The sequence below is a fragment of the Meleagris gallopavo genome, chromosome 28, assembly GCF_905368555.1.
Source record: "Meleagris gallopavo chromosome 28, MGAL_WU_HG_1.1, whole genome shotgun sequence".
In the NCBI taxonomy this organism is placed as follows: Eukaryota; Metazoa; Chordata; class Aves; order Galliformes; family Phasianidae; genus Meleagris; species Meleagris gallopavo.
In genome coordinates this window covers 4971875-4985187 of record NC_139431.1, presented here as the reverse complement: position 1 = coordinate 4985187, position 13313 = coordinate 4971875, and the positions used below count along the sequence as shown (strand labels likewise).

The 13313-nt window shown below is 58.8% G+C and overlaps 2 protein-coding genes across 3 annotated transcripts; one reads left to right on the top strand and one right to left on the bottom strand.

Annotated features, from left to right (window-relative positions):
* Positions 1-6: 6 nt before the first annotated feature.
* Positions 7-1022, bottom strand: TOMM6 (translocase of outer mitochondrial membrane 6). Of its 2 annotated transcripts, none has more exons than XM_085210465.1 (3): positions 834-1022; positions 637-738; positions 7-344 (listed from the first exon to the last, which is right to left on the bottom strand). In XM_085210465.1, the coding sequence occupies exons 1-2, from the start codon at positions 965-967 to the stop codon at positions 642-644; spliced, it is 231 nt and encodes a 76-aa protein (XP_085066591.1). In that variant the 5' UTR covers positions 968-1022; the 3' UTR covers positions 7-344; positions 637-641. The 2 variants fall into 2 exon arrangements, with proteins under 2 accessions (XP_085066591.1, XP_085066590.1); XM_085210464.1 differs by having other exon boundaries at positions 7-211; positions 834-1020.
* Positions 1001-13021, top strand: LOC104909359 (uncharacterized). Its single transcript, XM_085210449.1, has 14 exons — positions 1001-1299; positions 1782-1886; positions 2174-2287; positions 3561-3695; positions 8876-8992; positions 9278-9391; positions 9604-9741; positions 9935-10014; positions 10347-10468; positions 10587-10720; positions 10819-10941; positions 11226-11339; positions 12279-12386; positions 12629-13021. The coding sequence occupies exons 2-14, from the start codon at positions 1827-1829 to the stop codon at positions 12809-12811; spliced, it is 1542 nt and encodes a 513-aa protein (XP_085066575.1). The 5' UTR covers positions 1001-1299; positions 1782-1826; the 3' UTR covers positions 12812-13021.
* Positions 13022-13313: the final 292 nt, after the last annotated feature.

The following is a 13313-nucleotide window of genomic DNA, read 5'->3' as shown; positions in this document are numbered from 1 at the left end:
ACTGTGTCATGTAATTATTCTACATTTATTAAGGAACTAAATGGTAATACAGAAAAGAATTCCACGCACAATGGCTTCACATCCTCCAAGAAACAATTCTCATTGCCTATTGCAGAGTGCGTTGAATAGGAATTCTCCCTCTGACACGTGGAAGTTTTTCTGCTCCCTGGCATTGCTTCACCTGGGACAGCTTTCAGAGGGAGCAGCAGTTCTGCAAAGGACAAGAATGGAAAATGCTCCGTGAGCACAGAAGAGCTTTTATAACTGCTGAACAGCTCTCATTTGGTGCTGGGGTGTGGGAGGAGGGAAACTCTTCCGCCTCGCAGCCGAGTTCTTCCCGGGCTCTGTAAGAGTGGAGTCAAACGGAGTCGTCTCAGTCTGCTTCCCGAGGGCAATTCAGCAGAACAGCCTTTGCACAGAGCAGGCCGCTTCGAGCTGAGGCGCGCTCCAGCCACAACCCCCCTCCCATCACATCTCCCTCCGACACAGACCCGCAGAACACCCCGAGCTGGAAGGGTCCCGCCGGGAGCACCGCGTCCCCACCGAGGCCGCCCGACCGGACCCCCGCCCGCACGGCGCGCCCCCGCGGCACGGCCCGGCCCGGCCCAGCCCGGCGCCGCCCCCGCCGCCGCTCACCGCCGCTACGCCACGGGCTGCGGGGCCATCAGGTCGATGTCCGCCAGGTTGCGGGCGACCCAAACTCCGGCGGCGAACAGCCCCACGTTCACCAGCAGGTTCCTGAAACGTACAGCGGCGGTTACCTGCGGGCCCCGCGCCCGAGGAGCCGGCCCCGGCCCGGGTCTCTCTCCCGAACCGCGCCGCGCCGCACCGACCTGCGGAAGTCGTTCCTGTCGGCGGCGAAGCGGTACGCTGCCCGCAGCCACCCGCCTGGGCCCTGCGGAGGAGGGGGACGAGGCTGCGGAGACGACGCGGCCGACCCGCCCGCCTGCGCGCCGCCCGCCGCCATCCCGCCTCGCACCGCCCGTCGCCGCGTGATGACGTCACCGTCGCCGCCGGCCTCTGCCTCGCGCTCCGCGCCTGCGCGGTGACGCCCCGCCGCGTGCCGAAGCCTACCGCGCGTCGTCGCGACGGTAACGGCCGTTGCGTTCCGCGCCTCCCAGCTCGGCTGCGGGTGGCGCAGCGCACGGAGCCTCGCCTCGCCTCGCCTCGCGTAGCGTAGTGGCGGCCCGATCGGCTCTTCGCGTCCGGCGTCGCGGCTTCGCGGCTCTCCCCTCGCCGCCGGCTCTTCCCTTCGCGGCTCTGCGCCGACAGCCTGCGGGACAGGCTCCGCACCGAGCGGTGGGAATCCCGGTCCCTCCTCCCGCGCCCACGGGCCGTTGCTGCAGCTCGGTCCCCGCCGCCCCGTGGGGCGGCAGCTGCGTGTGGGTTCCCCCCGCTCCCTCGGGCGGCTGCCGGCGGGACGCCGAGGATGCCGGGCCGCCCCGGGAGCCGCCGAGCCCAGGCTGGGAGGCCGGGTCGGAGCCGGCCCCGCTCGCTCTGCCGCCGTCCCGTCCGAGAAGCGGCGAGCCCCGCGGCCCGTTACCGGCGCCGTTCCCGGGGCGTCTGCCGGCGCCCCGCGGAGAGCCGTGTGCGGGCGAAGGCCGAGCTGGGCGGGAAGCGTGGGAAGCCTTTGATGCCGGCGGCGGCGGCGCGCGGTGCTTCGGGGGGCCCGAGTGCTCGGGGCTGAGCGCAGCAGGGATGGCTGTGGGTGGCAGCTGATCTCGGGGTGATGGGAATGTCCGTCCTGCGGGATGCGCTCACACACGCCTCTTTCCTCGCAGCTGAGTGCTGGTCCGCTGAGGAGCTCCTCCCCGCAGGGTCCGGGGATGGAGCAGCGCTTGGGCAAGATGTCCTCGAAGCAGTTCTGCAGGAGGGCGCGCCGGGAGGTAGGTGGGGCTGCGGATGTGGCTGGGAGCACGGGAACTCTGTGGGACTTGTGTGTGGGACAGCGAGGATGGGGACCCACTACTCCGTGCCTTGGGACACAGAGCAGGTGGGAGAGCACCCCCGTGGTACAGGAGAGAGTTGGGAAGGCCAGGAATTGTCTGTGACTACAAATGGGAGGGTTTTGGTCTCCCCATCCCTGCATGACATTCTCCTGGTAAAGGAGAGGGAGCCAGCAGCAGTGGGGAGGCTCTCATCCTGCTTTTCTCTCCCCGTGTCCCCTCTGCAGCCCTATCTGCGTCAGGCTGGGCCATCGCCTCCACGTGCTCATGGCCCCCGGGATGCCTGGCGCAATCCTCCATGGGAGCAGCAGCACCGAAGAGCTGGGGGAAGAATGCGTCTGGTAAGAGATGGGGGTGAGCAGCTGGGCAGTATGGGGTGGGCAGAGCTGTTGGGGTTCTCCTCCAAATTTGGGTTGTCCAAAGGGTGGGACTCCCCTGGGAAGAGGAGAGTTGGGAACCCAGAGCACAACCAGAATCCCCCTGCAAGCCTGCACGATGCGTGGCTGCTCCAGGGGATCAGGCCCAGGCAGTACGGGTTCACAAAAGGCAGGTCGTGCTTGACCAACCTCATGTCCTTCTTCCACTGGGTGACCAGACTGGTAGACGAGGGAAAGGCTGTTGATGTAGTCTTCCTAGACTTGAGCAAAGCCTTTGACACGGTCTGTCACAGTATTCTCCTGGGGAAACTAGCTGCCTGTGCCCTGGACAGGTTCCTTACCATTCTTTGGGTAAGGAACTGGCTGGAGGGCCATGCCTGGCGTATAATGGTTAATGGAGTTAAGTCCAGCTGGCAACTCGTTCCAAGTGATTGGAGCGTAAGTTTGCAGATGACTCCAAGTTGGGAAGTGGTGTCGATCTGCCTGAGGCCCTTTAGTGGCCCTTTAGAGGGATCTGGATAAGCTGGATCGCTGGGCTGAGGTAAATGGGATGAGGTTCAACAAGGCCAAGTGCCGGGTCGCGCACTTTGGCCACAACAACCCCTGCATTAGAAATAGTGTGGCCAGCGGGAGCAGGAAGGTGATCATCACCCTGTAATCAGCACTGGTGAGGCTGCACCTCAAGTACTGTGTTCAGTTTTGGGCCCCTCGCTACAAGAAAGACATTGAGGCCCTGAAGCGTGTCCAGAGGAGGGCAGCGAAACTGGTGGGGGGTCTGGAGCACAGTTCTTATGAGGAGCAGCTGAGGGAGCTGGGATTGTTTGTGTGGAGAAGAGGAGGCTCGGGAGAGACCTCATTGCACTCTGCAACTTCCTGAAGGGAGGTTGTGATGAGGAGGGGTTTGGCCTCTTCTCCCAGGCAACAAACAGGACCTGGGGAAATGGCCACAAGTTGTACTAGAGGGGGTTTAGATTAGACGTGAGGAAAAGCTTTTTCTCTCAGACAGGGGACAGGCACTGGAATGGCTGCCCAGGGAGGTGGTGGAGTTGCTGTCCCTGGCAGTGCTCAAGAGGCATCTGGATGAGGAGCTGCAAGATCTGGTTTAGTGCCTGTGGTAGCAGTGGTGATGGGAGGATGGTTGGAGTAGATGATCTTGCAGGTCCTTTCCAACCTTGTGATTCTATTATTCTATGATAAATGAGCTGCTGTCCTCACCTGCGGCGGTTTGCTTTGGCAGCCCAGTCCCAGGCAGCCCAGGCCTTTCCCTGGCCCTGCTGACATCCTCCACAATGAGAATTGGAGAGGGGCACCCCGAGACCGTGATGTGCCACCACATCCCTCAGACTACAGAGAGGACCAGCAGAGCCGTGAGGTAATGTTTGTCAAGGACTTGCAGTCGGTGAGCAGAGGTGGGGTGAGGAGGGATGGCGGTGTGATGAGGGTGGCAGACAGGGTCACATTTCTCTGCTGTGCTGTTAGTGGGGGCAGATGCTGAAGGCTGCTGTTGCGGATGCGGCACATCATCGAGTGGAGAGCCTGCCTTGTATCTGTGGATCCATCCGTTGGGACGTATCACATGGAGAAGTTCTTGTGGGGCATCTCTCTCTGAGATGCTCTCTTTTGGGTAGATGCTGAGTTGTCTTTCAATCTTTTGGCCCAGCTGGAAAGCACTGCCACGTGGAGAGGCCAGTTCCTGTTGCAGACTTTGGTTTTCCCGTGCCGGTTTTCAGTTTCCCAATCTGACTTGTGCTTTCCCAGGCAGTAGGACCTTTTTTGTAGTTTCTTTGTTCTGTGCTTCCCGAGAATCTCTCCAGGTGTCTGAGTTTCTCCTGTGAACAGCTCAAGAATGCTCCTCAAGGCCATGCTGCATTCCCAGGTTGGTGGCTCCTGGGCCAGCAGAGCTTTCTTTTCTGTATTTTTTTTTTCCAGTTCTAAGCTGGTCCCGTTTCTGGCTGCTTCTGTCACTAAGGGAAAAGCCTTGCTCAAGCTCATGGCCAGCAAACACGTGGTGAACGCTGGCTGGCGAGCAGGCACATCCAGCCCAGGCCTGGCAAGCTGCCCATGCAGCGTTCGGTGGCAGGAAGCAAAAGCCTGGGATGTCTCTGGCCATGAGCTTCCCTATGCGGAAACTGACCGCCCGGTGAGCGCCGTCAGCTCCTGGCCAAGGCAGCACTGGTTGGCCTGGAAGATTTCTGTGCCTGGGAACAATGTTTCGTAGCGGGTGATAAGGGCAGCTGTGCTGCTGCTTGAGGCTTGCTGCTTGCAGGACGTGAGATAAGAGAGAAATGCATAGAAAGTGAGGGAATGCCTGAAACGCTGGCTGGGACGTTGCCTGTGCCTGAGTGAATTTTCCAGGCAGGGCTGCCAGAACTGGGCTGTTTGTAAGCCACACTGCTCCGATCCAAAAGGCGTCGCTGTGTAAACAGTGGTGGTACACGTGGGCAGGCTGGCGTTTCAGCAGAGTTGTTTGGAAAACCTCTCTTCCGTTCTCTCTGTCCCACCCTGCACGTGCCTGAAGCTTCATACAATTCTGTGTTTGCTTTGCTGAACCGCCCAGCTCTTGGCTGCCTGCACGCAGCACCCGCAGGACAGCAGCAATGCTGGTGAGCCCCGAGCTTTTGCAATAGTTGGGCATAGCCCTGAGCATGAGCTTTTTGCTCGGCTCTAGCTCTGCAGCATAGCTGGTCACTCGCTGCTTCTTTTGGCTCCTTCTTGCTCTTCTGCTCCACTTTGAGGAGCTGTGGCAATTCTCACTTCTGCCTTATCCCCTTCAGCCTTCACTGCTTTTTTGTGTGTGGAAGCTTTGTTCCCTGCCAGCTCTGCAGGGCACTTTTGCACCACCGGGGCACTTGCAGAGGTTTGTGCTGTCCCTGCTGCAGGGCGCGCACACAGCCATGCAGCTGATGGGCGCTGTTCATCAGGAGATGCTGTGCTGCTCTCCCCAGGGACAGCAAAGCTTTCAAATTTGGGTCTAGCCCAAACTGTTCTCCAGTGATGGTCACTTCTGCTTTTCCTGCTGATGTTCTGCAGGATTTGTGTTGCTGTCTGCATTCAGGCAGATCTCATGATACTTTGTAGAGTCACCTGTCTGCTAAGCCCCACAAAATGCGGTCCTGGACTTTTACACCAGGAATTCTGTAACTGCTGTATGTTATAACCTTACTGTACAAGGAGTAAATACTACAGATAATTGGCACTGTCCCCACGTCCCTGGGAGCTCCTCAATTTGTCTGTGGATGTCTGGGTGGTCAGGAGGAGGATGTGGGTCTGTAGGTAACAGCAGCCAAGGAGCCGCCATAGCTGCTGGTGCTCCCCTTGCAAGGTAATGTGCTGCCTCAGTGGCCACCTGGGCTGGGGACACATTTGTCCATGCTGTTGTATTCGTTTCCCAAGTCGCAAAGAGCTAATTGATCTGCCCAGTTAGTTAATTGATTTATAACTATTAGAGGCTGCAATTAACCGACCAGCTGGAAAGCTGCGTGTTATCTGCCCGATGGGAGCAGCACTGGGGAGCAGCCAGCTGCGATGGGCCACGAGCTGCCCCATCAGTGTTGGCAGCACTGCTCATGTGGCACCTTTTAAGGTTTGACTCTGCTTCAGACGTGGAGTTTTCCTTTTCATCTCCTCCCTTGCTAATGTTTGGCACTGGGGAGCTCAAGCTTGGTCTCACTGCTTTCCCTTATCTCCCTCCCGCATTACTGAAAGGTCACAAACTCTGTTTTACTCTCTGGAATAAGGAGGGAGTTTGCATTGCAGGACAGGCCAGTTTGGACCACTTGTTATCAGTGCATTGCCAACCACCATCCATACCCCTCAGCTTTCAGACGTGAAAGAAAGCAGATGTTCATTAAGCAGCAGGAAAATGAAATCTCGTTAGGTGGCCGGGCGAGATGCCTGCCCCGAGCACTGACATATCTGGCTGGCCAGAGCTAAGGAAATGGGAATGTGGCTCCAATGGAAACGCGGGCAGAGAGGAGACGCTGTGTGCGTGGCTGCACCAGCAGAGGGTGTGCTGGGCCGCCAGCAGCGCCATGGGCAAAGCTTCCGAGCAGCCCTGGGCTGAGCGACGGGTTTGCAGCGCCGCAGGCAGGAGATGGAGCCAGCTGTGGTCTTAGAAGGTGAGCAGACACTGACGGCTTTGGCAGCCCGTGGTCCCCAGGCAGCTCTTGGCCAACCCAGCAGCGCTGAACTGCAGTTTCCTGGCTGTCCCAGCGCGGCTGAGCCAGCCCTGCCTGAGGAGCGGAGCTCTCTGCTCCTCAGCTTCTGCCATCTGCATGGGTGGGTGTGAGGGCAGCACCCCTTTGTGCTGAGTGCTGTCCTGCCAGGGCCACCACAGCGACCAGACGCTCCTCTCAGCCTTCCCTCTCAGCTCCTTGGGCTGTGCCAGAGCAGCCGTGCTGCTGGGGTGCGCTGCTCCCCAAAATGCCCCTGGCACAAAGCTGGGAGCATCCTGGGGAACTTGTGGCAGCGACGGATTGAGGCAGTGTCACGGCCTGGGATGCGGGCTCTGCGCCCAGGAGATGTGCTTCTCTCTGCCTGAGCGACCATCCCTGCAGGAGCCTCCAGAGGTGGGAATGAGGCAGCAGTGAGGGCTGTTGTGGGGCTGATGGAGTGACTGGCATGGCGCAGTGAGTTTGCAGGCTTTGCATTAAACTGTGCTTTAAACAAAGGTTGTTTAAAGAAAAGAGTGACTAGGGAGAAGAAATTGTCAGTTTCTGTTTATTGGAGACCAGTTGGAGAAGAGGTGCCGTTTCGGGTGTGCACAGCTCTTACGAGATAAGGGGGGGCTGCAGTCATGCTCCGAAGCGAGCAGCGGGAAGGCAGTGATTGCAGCACGCTTCACTGACACCAATCAGCTGCACTCAGACGATATACTAAACGTACTCTGAGCAAGCTGTTACAGTCTGTACCACATCAGTATCCCAGGGAAGGTCAGTTAGGTTGGGTGAGGCTGTATGACCTGTCCTGCTGGCACAGCGGTTGCAGGTCTGAATCCAGGGGTTGCATGCTGGGCAGGTCTCAGGCTGGCTGAGAGGAACCCCAGAGGATGTCCTCAGCATCCTTACTGGATCCCCTTTTCTCACGTGCTTTCCCATGATAAGCAAGAAAGTACTGAGTCACAAGTTTTGCAAAGTAAGAAATAAACATGGGTATAGAAAACGTATGACTTGTCAAGAAAAATGGAAGAGAATCTTCCATTGATTCCTTAAGACCTCATTTCTCTTACTTTTATGTTTTCTTTGTCTGCCATAGGTGTTATTCTCCCTTTTCCTCGACAGATTCCAGTCACAGCTCAGGCTTTTGACATGAGTGCTGGTCTGCGTGTTGTTAAGTCTAGATAGGGCAGGTGGAGTGACAGAGGCATAGCTGTGGCCTTATCCAGCCTGCCCAACTCGGGGCAGCTCTCATTATCAAACAGAGGCCGGCTACCGGACCTGTGCCACGTCCTGTTCTCTGGTCTTACCCAACCTCTCCCCTGCTTCAGCAGGCTGTGCTTGGGCCATATTCCACAGCTGCCAGCCACGCTCTGTGCCCCTCTCATTGATGGATGTTCCCAGCAGCTGTGGCCAATGTCAGGAGGTGCTCTGTAAAAAGTAAAGACTCCTGGAAGGTGTTGCAGCTTGGTTTTTGGCGCCTTGCAGCAAATAAGCGGGCAGGAGGGGTACAAAGGTAGCTGGCCGGGGGGGCATTAACACCCAGCTGCTGATAGCCACTGCTTCCTGTTGGGCTGCATTCAGCAAACAGAGGTGGTGCTATCTGCCCTGTGCGTGGAGGAGGTTCCGTCCCCACTGCATCCCACACTTGCTGGTGCTGGGTCTCTGGCAGCAGGTGAGCCCCCTGCAAGGGCCCCTGGGACTGACATGCCAGGTAAAACCCCAGTCTGGGGGGTAAAAGTGTGTATGTTCTTGCTATTGCACTCCTTGCTGTCCTGTAGCTCGGTCCCTGCTGCTCAGTGGTACAAGGGTGGGTGTCCGTGCTGTGGCTCCTGGTAGGATGCTGACGATGCCTGCCTGCCCTGGCTGCTCCAGGAGCCCGCTGTCTCCAGGTTGGCGATGTCAGGGCAGAGCCAGCCCTGCTTGCCCTGCTGGTGTACTGTGCAATAAGCACTGAGCCCTGCAGCCACTGTGGGGGGAGGTCACCAATGCAATCCCAGGCAGTCCGTGAAGTGCCCTGGTGCTGTGAGCCAACACAACAGGAACAATAGTGGGGTGGTGCTGCTGGGCGCTGTGACCTGTGCAGGGTGCACTGGGCAACGGAAGCATCGCTGTGAGCAGGTGGAGATCTGGGATGGGTGAGGAGACCCGGCAGCGGATGTGTGCGGTGTGAGGGAACAGCATCAGCGGTGTGGGGAACCTTGTCCCCTCCAGGGATGGGGAGCAGTTCTGCACTGCCTTCACTGCTGGCAGTACCGTGTTGTGCTTCAGGGGGCCCAAGGGCTCGGAGCTCAGCAGAGCAGGCACAGCTGTGGGTGGCACCACTGGGAAGCTGACTCCAAACAGAAGGTACTGCCCATCATGCGGGATGTACTCACCTACACCTCTTGCTTTGCAGCCCAATGAGGACTCGCTGAGGACCTCCTCCCCACAGGGATCAAGGCTGGAGCAACGCTTTGGCAAGATGTCCTCGAAGCAGTTCTGCAGGAGAGGGCCCCGGGCCTTTAGCTGGGGGGTAGGTGGGACTGTGGATGTGGCTGGGAGCACGGGAGCTCCGTGGGACTCGTGTGGGGCAGTGAGGATGGGTATCCACTGCTCCATCCTTTGGGATGTAGAGTAGCTGGGAGAGCATCCCTGTGGTACAGGAGAGAGTTGGGAAGGCCGAGAATTGTCTGTGACTACAAATGGGAGGGTTTTGGTCTCCCCGTCCCTGCATGACATCCTCCTGGTAAAGGAGAGGGAGCCAGCAGCAGTGGGGAGGCTCTCATCCTGCTTTTCTCTCCCCGTGTCCCCTCTGCAGCCCTATCTGCGTCAGGCTGGGCCATCGCCTCCACGTGCTCATGGCCCCCGGGATGCCTGGCGCAATCCTCCATGGGAGCAGCAGCACCGAAGAGCTGGGGGAAGAATGCGTCTGGTAAGAGATGGGGGTGAGCAGCTGGGCAGTATGGGGTGGGCAGAGCTGTTGGGGTTCTCCTCCAAATTTGGGTTGTCCAAAGGGTGGGACTCCCCTGGGAGGAGGAGAGTTGGGAACCCAGAGCACAACCAATTTCCCCCCTGGAAGCCTGCAGGATGCGTGGCTGCTCCAAATCAGCTGCTGGCCTCACCTGCAGTGGTTTGCTTTGGCAGCCCGGTGCCAGGCAGCCCAGGCCTTTCCCTGGCCCTGCTAACATCCACCAGTACGAGGAGAATTGGAGATGGGCCCCCCAGAACCGTGATGTGCCACCACCTCCCTGGATGTACAGAGAGGACCATCAGAGCCATGAGGTAATGTTTGTCATGGACTTGCAGCCGGTGAGGGAGGTGGTCTGGGGAGGGATGGCGGTGGTCGTGACTGCAGGGATGGGCAGAGGGCAAAAGGGCAGTTTGCTGCCCTGTGATGAGGATGGCAAACTACATTGCTTGTGCCAGCCGGTGTGTCTCCTTACTTGCTCAGTGTGTAAACCACTGCTCTCCTCAGATACCACAACTGCGTCACCGGGACTTCTTTGCCCAGCCTGAGTTCCCCAGCCAGGAGCAGCGTCCTGCTGGATTCCCTCGGTGGGTGCCTGCACTGAGGCTGGGACAATGGGCTGGAAAGGGGTTGTCTTCTACATCCTGCTGTGGGTCTGGGCTGAGCATAGCTTGCGTGGGTTGGCTGAGGAGTGGTGGTCCCCTCTGGGATCTCGGGTGGTGGGGGAGCTGTGCAAACAGATCTAGGCTCAGGCTCAGCTGTGGCACAGAGCAGTTGGCTGCGGGCAGCAGGCGAGTGCAGTGGGTTAAACGGTGCTCCAGGGCAGTGCAGTGTTGAAGCTGACCCTGCTGAAGGTGGGAGGTTGTGCCAGAGATCCTCGCCAGCCTGAATTTCCCTTGGGGTGCCTTTGCTCCTGTAGGGAGCAAGAAGACAACTGCTCACCCCAGCGCCATTGTGGCCCACGCCGGAGACGCTGCCGACTCCTTCGGCCCATCCAGCAGGAGACAGCAGACAACAGCTGTTCTCCCCACAGCTCCCAAGGTTGGTGCTGCTGCAGCGCTGGCTGCCGCCCAGGACCCCTCTGTGGTGTGTGCAGCCAGCAGCGTCTGCATGGGGAGGGTTAGCACTTTGTGTATTAAGAGCCGGTGTGTTTCCGCAGGGTACCATCCATCCTCCAAGCCCTCTCAGTCCTGCTCCCCAGTGAGCCAGCTGGGGCTCAGAGAGCATCTCGCTGCTCCCCAGTCACCTGCTGCCTGCAAAAACAGTCTGCAAAGCGCGCAGCAGGTGGATGAGGTAGGTTTTTACCCCAAGTACATGGTGGTGACTCCAGTTTCATGGCCACGTGGATCCCTCGGTGCTGCCATGGCCTTGACCAGCAGGATTTCTCCCAGGGCCAGCGGGTGGCAAGCAGTGAGGCACTGGAACGGCCCAGGCGTGCAGAGAAGAGCTCAGAGAAGAGCCCGGGCACTGACCCCCAGGCAGCGGAGCAGAAGCCAGCGGCAGGAGCAAAGCCAGTATGTGTGCACCTCTTTCCCGAGTGCATACTGAGAGACTTTCACCCCGGGAGCTGCCCAGCTCAGGGGATCCCTTCGACCTGTGTCACACCTTGCTTCTCTCTTGCACTCTTCACCTCGGTATCTCTTGGACAGAAATGGAAGCGGGATGTTTTCCTGACTTTTCTCTTGGGCTGCACATCCCCCGGTTTCCTTTGGGTTTCAGCACTCTGCCTGTCCTGTCTCCCAGCTCTTTTCTCCTGGACAGATGAACATCCCTGCCTCATGCTATTGCGTGTCTGCAGGTTGGGCCTGAAGGAGGAGAGGGAGCTGCAGGCAACCAGCAGCTCTCTGCCCTGGAGTTGGAGCCGGTCTCCTCGGAGACAACCAGCACCAGCGAGGAGGAAGGCTTGGAGCTGGTATGCGCTCATGCATCTGTCTCTCTGCCTAAATGTCGTGCCACCAGGGAGGTGGGATTTTGCGGTCCCCTCCACGAACCTCATTCTTCCCTTTGCCCGGGGTGTATCAAAATGCCTCTCCGTGGACTCTGAAACGCATCTGTAGTGCTTTGCACTGATAAAGCCACACAGCCAAAGCGACCCTGAGGCTAGTGGAAGTGCTGAGCTGTATCTGCACAGTCCATTATCTATGTAGGCTGCTGAGGTTGTCAGTGCTGGCCCCATTTTGGAGGTACATGCTGAGCTCTCAAGCGTGGCAGCATCTGCCACGTGTTGCTGGTGCAGTGGAGGCAGCGGCTGCCTGGGATGGGGTGGGTTTGAGCCTGTGGCTGCACTACTCTGTGGTTTTTCTTCCTGGGAGAAGAGTGCCTGAGGTTTCCCTTCCTGAAGGCAGTAGCATTAGCCTGCAGCGCTGGCTCCCACTGTTCTCACCCAGCCTCTGCCTTCGTCCCCTGGGTGCCTTCCCACCGCTTCTTTGTGGCCTTCGCCAATCTGAAAACTCACAGATCCCGCTGGAAGTTACCGCAGAGCCCAGCAGCACACAGCCCTGCAAGGCCAGCTCCAGTGTCTGCACTGAGGCAGCAGCACCAGCCAGGACCGGGCAGCCTCCTTGGGCTTGGACAGAGCCCTGCCCTGTGCACTGTGCAAGAATGGTGCTCGCGTGTCTCTGGGAAGCGCCTGCAGGGAAGCCCAGGAACATTAATCTAAGCCAGGAGCCTTGGGGGGAGTTCCTCTCCGGCCTCCCCAGTCGCAGGATTACGTCCTGGGGTTAAAGCCTTGCTTTGTTTGGATGCGGAGCCCACAGCAACCCTGGTGCTGGCTCTTCAGGAGAGGCTGATAAATTGGAGAAGGCCAGGCCTTCAAAGCATCCACCCTCACCTCGCTTCTTCCACTGCCCAGGCTGCAGGCTTCCAGAGCTCACCCCGCCCCCTGCGCTCCGCACTTTCCCCCACCAGCACAGACCTGCGCTCTGCTGCCATCCTCACCAAGAAGGAGAGCATCGAGCAGGTGAGTCCGGCACAGGCGAGGGCGTGTGGGACCGGCCATGGACAGGAGAACTCTCAGGAGCTTCAGAACCCACGGGGGAAAAAAGCGATGCTGGGTGATGGGCGAGCCCTGGGGCAGCTCAGCACACAGGTGCTGTGGGAAGAGGCTGCCAGCTCTGGGACACAGGGGGAAAAAGTCCCTTTTGTGCTGCTGGCAGGGAGGTTCTGGGCTGCCTCGTGCTGAAGCCAAGCTGCTCCCTGCAGGGGTACCACGACTTCTGCCTCAGCTTTGCCCTGGTGTCCTCGCTGCTGCTGCAGAAGGAGCCCTCCATGGAGGCGATGCTGATGAAGGCACTGAGAGCCAACCTGTGCGACCTCCGCAACCGCCTCCTGGATGAGATGGAGGACTTCATCCAGCAGTACGATGCGACGCACCCCAGCTGCTGAGCGGGGAGCTGTGGGGCTGTGCTGGCACAGCCTGCACCGGGGCTGTAGGGATGTGCTGCTGCGGTCCCTCTTGGAGATGGGGGTTGGTTGGAGGGGGCTTAGTTTGGAGGGTGGTTGGGTCTGATGTTGTAGGCCATAACTAGGGACTGTGGGCAAGATAGGATTCATATGTAAGCCTGTATTTTAGTGACAGAAAGAGATTGTTTTATTGGAGGGAGGGGGGAGGGGGGAGGGGGGAGGGAGAGCGAGTGTGGGGAGGGACCTCCCCTTCTCTTTATTCTGTTCCTGTTTTTAATACATGTTCTCTTAAAATTCATGGCTTGTTCTTGTTTTCATAAATAAAAAGGAGTTATTTCCGCAGCCCTGGTGTAGCCTTTGCTCCATTCCTGTTCTGCTGGGGCAGCATGCACAGGGAGGGGTCCCACAGTCCTTCCCTGGGGCTCCACAGCTCCCATCAAAAACGGTTCTCCAGCAGCACAGTTAATGCTGCTGCAAACCCGCG

Coding starts and splice junctions, on each gene's coding strand:
- TOMM6 (XM_085210465.1), bottom strand. CDS start 967: ATGGCGGCGGGCGGCGCGCAGGCGGGCGGGTCGGCCGCGTCGTCTCCG. Junction 739..833: donor GACAGGAACGACTTCCGCAG/GTCGGTGCGGCG, acceptor TGTACGTTTCAG/GAACCTGCTGGTGAACGTGG.
- LOC104909359 (XM_085210449.1), top strand. CDS start 1,827: ATGGAGCAGCGCTTGGGCAAGATGTCCTCGAAGCAGTTCTGCAGGAGG. Junction 9,742..9,934: donor AGGACCATCAGAGCCATGAG/GTAATGTTTGTC, acceptor TGCTCTCCTCAG/ATACCACAACTGCGTCACCG. Junction 10,721..10,818: donor GCGCGCAGCAGGTGGATGAG/GTAGGTTTTTAC, acceptor GATTTCTCCCAG/GGCCAGCGGGTGGCAAGCAG.